At 47.2% G+C, this 5824-nt stretch overlaps 1 protein-coding gene across 3 annotated transcripts in view; it reads left to right on the top strand.

Annotated features, from left to right (window-relative positions):
* RASGEF1C (RasGEF domain family member 1C) overlaps window positions 1–5824 on the top strand; it is a 48700-nt gene that overhangs the window by 7347 nt on the left and 35529 nt on the right. The window contains exon 4 of one of the 3 annotated variants that reach the window (XM_026659490.1): window positions 3036–3038. The exons of the other annotated variants lie outside the window; for them this stretch is intronic. Coding sequence (XP_026515275.1) covers window positions 3036–3038 — 3 coding nt within the window. The remainder of the gene's footprint in view (window positions 1–3035; window positions 3039–5824) is intronic. 3 annotated transcript variants of the gene reach the window in all.

Raw genomic sequence — 5824 nt, 5'->3', positions numbered from 1 at the left:
CCCCCCCCAGGTCTGGGGTCCCTGCTGCCGGCCCCTTGCCAGCCGGCATCCCGGCCGCAGGCCCCGCTCAGCCCGCTGCCAGCCTAGGTGAACAGAACCCCAGGCTGGCAGCGGGCTGAGCAGGCTGGCGGCGTAAGATCAGCATTTTAATTTAATTTTAAATAAAGCTTCTTAAACATTTTGAAAACCTTGTTTACTTTACATACAACAATAGTTTAGTTATATAATACAGAGTTATAGAGAGAGATCTTCTAAAAAACGTTAAAATGTATGACTGGCACGCGAAACCTTAAATTAAAGTGAATAAATGAAGACTCGGCACACCACTTCTGAAAGGTTGCCTACCCCTGATCTAGGTACTCAGATAGCCATAGCATAGGCACCTCACAGTCACTGATGGCTTTTGTCCTGACCACTTCTCTTTGAAGTAGAGAAGCATTATCCCCATTTTACAGATTGGGAACTGAGGCTCCGATTGGGAACCTGGGTCTCTTGAGTCTGCCGCTAGTGGAGAAGTCCATTGCCCTAACTAGACCATCCTTGCTACCCAAGCAGTGACTAATGGAACATGCAGATGTGTTTAATGCAACATATGTGGGATAGATCTTCTCAAGTGATTTTACATGGCTAAATAAAATCCTTGCTTGATTGAGGACACTGAAGTAAAGCTCATTATCCCAGAGAAGATGAGTCTTCATAGAGCCACCTGGGGTCATTTACAGTCAAACTCTGCCTCCTGATTCTCTTTCTGTCTCCCCTTCCCTTTTTTCCTTGTTCCTCTCCAGTCTTATTTCCTTGTACCCTCTCCCACTCATATTCCTCATTTTCCATCTCTCTTCTATCCCCTCCGAGTCTGCCCCTGTAGGCTGCGAACTTTGCCTTTCTGTCACCTTCTTTCACTAGCTAACCCAGAGGGGTTTTGGTTCAGAGATTTTATCACTGAGCTGATTAATATTGTGGAGCCGGGATCCAGAAACGGAACAGATACAGAACATCAGATTCAGATCATGGCCTGACTAATGTCACTGGGATTCACAATAAAGACCAAAAGGTCAATGGGCCAGAACGTTAGCTCATTTTGTACCTTGTTCGCTTTAGGCCATAAAAATTAAAGCTCAGTATAAAACCATCAAGGGTTGGACAGTGTTTTAGGGATCTCTCTTATTGGCTTGATAGAGTGGCTTGGGGGAGATTTTAAACTCTGAAAAATGAGCTGAAAGGGTCTCCTCTGAAAGTGACAAAATCTGAATGATACCTAGCACTTACCAGGCCAGATTCACGTCTGCGTTATGCTGGCAGAAGCTGGTGTGAACTGGGGCTAGGGTGACCAGATGTCCCGATTTTATAGACAGAGTCCCAATTTTCGGGTATTTTTCCTCACATAAGCACCTGTTACCGCCCCCACACCTCCTGTCCTGATTTTTGACACTTGCTATCTGGTCAGCCTAACTGGGGCACAGAGCCTACAGTTCCCTTTTTCTAGGAGTGAGCTGGTAAGGGACCAATGCCACCTGAAACCTGAGCACTGCTGGCCAGGGAGAGGGCATGGCCTAGTGACAAACTTATGATGGCGATTGTATGACGGGGATGCTTGTGATGGTAGGGGACAAGGCTCAACAGCCCTGCAGCTCACTTCCGGTTTTTGTCGTGTGTTCCTACAGCTTATACTTCAGGATTTCAGCTGGCCATTGGCAGGGATCGGGAAGGAATTTTTTCTCCCGGTGTAGTCTGGGTTTTTTTCTGTAAAAATTCTGTGATGGAATTTCCCCCCAGGTGAGATTGGCGATGACCTTGGGGGAGGGTGGAGTTGCCTTCCTCTGCAGTGTGTGTATGTGCGGGAGTCACTTGCCAAGATTATCTGGGTGTATCTCACTTAATCATTCCCCTGCCATTGTGGGGACCTCGGGCACTGGTGCACCTCGGTCCCTCCTATTCTCTGCCTGTGGCATATAATAGTCTAGTCTCCTGTGGGCTGTAATATGTCAGTCTAATTTTGGTGGTTGGGTTTAGTGAGTGGGTGGTGTGATATTCAGGACCTCAGCCTAGTGGTACCTGGTGGTACCTTCTTGCTTTAAACTCTAACTCTATGTGCCAATAAGTGAAAGAGCCAAAGCTCTCTAGAGCTGAGACAGTAAGAGACTCGTATCCTTTTGCAGAATGGCCCAGAGGGGGATCCTGTAACCCAAACTTGCGAATGGGTTACATGAGCACAGCCTGTAGGGGGCCTTTGGTGGAGATGGAAGCAGCCCCAAGGGAAGGTAGTGGTGGAAACAGCTCCCCTCCCCTGAAGCTAGATGCCCAGAGGAAAGTGCCTTGCTGGCACCGTGATTGGCCGTAGCCTGAATTAAACTGGCCCAGACAGTTCTCTGCATCTTCACGCCATGCTTCAGGGATTGACCGGGGAATCCTTCCAGCACTTCTGGCAAGTGAGTCACTTTACAGCGACAGTGAGGGGGGGAAGGGACAAAGTGGCAGTGTCCTAACAGAAGCCGGAACTGGCTCCCAATCCTGTGCTCAGTCCTCTAGCCCAGGCTGCCTCTCACAATCAGAGACCGTTTTTCTGTTTAAAAATCCCCCCAGAGAGTAGCCCAAACATCTGAATGCCTGTCACAGGCAGTGGGAGCTCCCCTCTGAAGATCCCCTTGCATAAGGGACTGAAAATGCAAATGTGGTTTGAAAAATTCAGGTTGTACCTTCACACTTGGCACGCAACATATCTGTGTGTGCCAGGATGGAAAATACTCTAGCACTGCCACTGCTGTCCTTAATGCTAATTAGCTTTGTCACTCCAGGGATAGGAGGATAACTCTGGGATTATAGCAATTAAAATGCCATGTACACTTTAAAATTTAATTCCTCAGGAAAGAAGAAGCCACAGATACCGCACTTGGGATAATCAGCACACACCTTCCTCCCCATAGACACGTCTTCAAAAAATGTCTGGATAAGGGCATCTCTTTTCATGGGGGATCTGATTCTGTAGACGCTACTCCCCCACTGATCTCCATGGGAGTTTTGCATAAGAACTGCAGGAGCAGGTCCTTAGTTTGCCTACCAAAGTTTATTCCTTATGCTGATTAACAACAGTACTTGGATGTAATTACAAATGGTGTGTGATGTAATTACAAACCACTTCTTCTGAGCTTGACCCTGGCCATTGCAATTGCACCACATCACACTAGATACACTGGCCGGACAAGATGCTAATTGCAAGATCATAAATATTCAGCGTGATGCCGTAGATATAGCCTGTTGATATTAAGGGGAGTCATGCTCTTAAATCCACTTGTGCTTAGCTGTAAATGGTGATCATGTGCTAAATGGACTGAATATTAATCCGAGATGTGAAATACAGAGATTCCTGTGGCGTAAAATGCTGACTGGAAACGGAGGTAGCATTAACCTCTGGATATTATCTGGTAACAGGAATTAGTTGCAATAAACAGTGAACCTGCTGTTTCTAAGTCATTTGCAAATGCATATGCTTCTGGGGCAGGAATTAAAGCCTAAAACCAAACAACATCTTTTATGAGTGTTGCATTACGTGACCTGCAATATAAAAGCCTGTATGTGACAGGTAATACAACCTGAAGTATCTCCCAGATGCTTTACAACTGTTTAGTGAAATGCAGCCCCTTTGGGGGGCAGAAAGTGGCACTTCTTAATTGAACACAGCAACTTGTGGTCTGTTATGCTGGAAGCCAGTCTAGATGATCATAGTGGTCCCCTCTGGCCTTCAAACCCCATTAACTCTATCCATAGCGGAGTGGAACAGAGCAGTGGAGAGAGGGGATGCCCGTGGGACTTGAATTCAGATTCAGGGGCCTGGCATTCAAATACATTCAGAAGCCGAGTGATATTAAAAATAGCACAAAGCCCAGGCAGATGATAAGGAAAAGGGCTAATAGTGCATTGACAGTCTTTAATTACTGCTCGGTTAACCATGGGATGTGGAAAAGTTCAGTGTCCATTGGCTGCCTCCAGGCTCATTCTAGGCTTTTAGGCCACAGATGTGGGCAACCCAGTTAAAAAAAAAAAAAAAAAAAAAAAAAAGCATGATTGAAAGAGAAGGGAAAGGAAATGTGCCCCTCCCATCCACATGAAACGGGAGCGAAATGGAAGCAGCTGCTGTTGGGCTGGGCTGGCATAGCCACTGGCAATGCACTGGCTGGCTGTACACTGGCATTGCTACCCTGGTTTGGCTGGCCAGGAGGCCACCATAAATAAAATGCCAGGAGAAGAGAGTGGGGGTGGGGGACTGCATGATTGTTGAATGGAGCCTGACTGCAAGGGAGCACAAGGAGAGTGCCAGGGACACACTGCTCCCAGAACGGCCTCCCCATGCATGGCTGTGACCCACTGCCACACCCTCATGGAGGAGACACCCTAGGCTGCACTGGGTATCTGGACTGGTCCTGTGGCCAGTTATGCTGGAACCTCACTCAGCTCAATGACACAGTTTGGGAGGGGAGTCTCACCCAGATTTCTTCCTCCTTTGTCTCTGCTCCCACAGATAAATCTCTAGCCAGACTGACCTTTTTTTACTGCTACTTATAAATTGCAATGTACATGTTAACAGCCCAAAACTGGCAGTGTGTCTCAAATTATACAGCTCTATTGAAATGCAGCCATCTCTGGGGTGGAGTGTGTACCCCAGCCTGGGTTCAGTGTGCTGCACATAGCGTGCAGGGAAATTTTGGCCAAGGACACTGGGGGAAACCCCCTGATGCTTAGAAAAATTGCTTTGGGGTCTTTAATACCCAGGCGACTGAAGAGGACAAAGATCCCCACAGAATAACCTGCATAGCATTCAGCTTACCTGCATCAGAAGGTGTGAGACGTCATGTAATGGTGCATGGTCAGGAGCAGAGTGGAGACAGGTCTTGGTGTCAGTCTGATTGTTGTTGACTGCAGACTACAGACAGGATAGGACCCCCTCCTTCCCTTAAAGCTACTGGAGATTCTTCCTTAGCTGATAGAGACCATCTCCTGCAACCTGGGGGATGCAGACAGAAATTGCACTAGCTGAGGATCTGGTGCAGATAGTGTAACGGGCTCATTGACTCGAATGAAGCTATGAGCATTTACGGTAGCTGGGGATCTGGCTCATTAGGTGTTCTGGACTCTTGTACTTCGGTATCAGTTTGTTCAGCACTCGCATGCCAATGTACCTACGACAGAGGAGAGGGATGGGCATGGGTGAGGACTGTGTTGGGGTGGGGAGGGGTTTCTAAACACTGGTTTTGCAAAAGGGAGCTTTCCCTTTTTTTTTTTTTTTTTTAGCCGTAATTGGCCAGAATCTACTCCTGCTTTGGTCCCTGGAAATTTTCCCACTGACCACTCTGAGATTAGGGCTGGGCCCAACAGATGGAATCATTTCTCCTCCCTTCTCTGTACAGGAAAATGTCCTAGGAACATATCATTAGAAGAAAATAACATTTAAAGCTCGGGCAGCAGTAAATTGTGACTGTATTTTGAAATCTGCACTTACAATACTGAGTGATAAGCTTATTCTGAATGGAGCCAGGGCATTTCCTTCTGAGGCACAGAGTCTGCTGTCACTTACGTCCTGGAATTATCCCCGTGCCAGTCATCGGGGAGAGGAGAATCAGACCCCATATCTGAAACACATCAATGGAAGAGACTGATTCTGAATGGCAAATGAAGAGCCATGTTATGGAGAGAATTGTCACATCTTAGAGTCAGATGTTCATGAATGTTCTGGGCAGTGTGACAAAGTTCCTCCTCTATCTTGGTGGGTCCTGCGCTTATTGGCAGATTTTCTTGCCTCAGAGATTCACCATGTGGGTTGGGGAACAGCCCA

The sequence above is a fragment of the Terrapene carolina genome, unplaced genomic scaffold, assembly GCF_002925995.2.
Source record: "Terrapene carolina triunguis isolate 2854851 unplaced genomic scaffold, T_m_triunguis-2.0 Scaffold629, whole genome shotgun sequence".
NCBI lineage: Eukaryota > Metazoa > Chordata > Testudines > Emydidae > Terrapene > Terrapene triunguis.
Note: the sequence above shows the minus strand (reverse complement) of the source record. Positions and strands in the feature narration are given on the sequence as shown.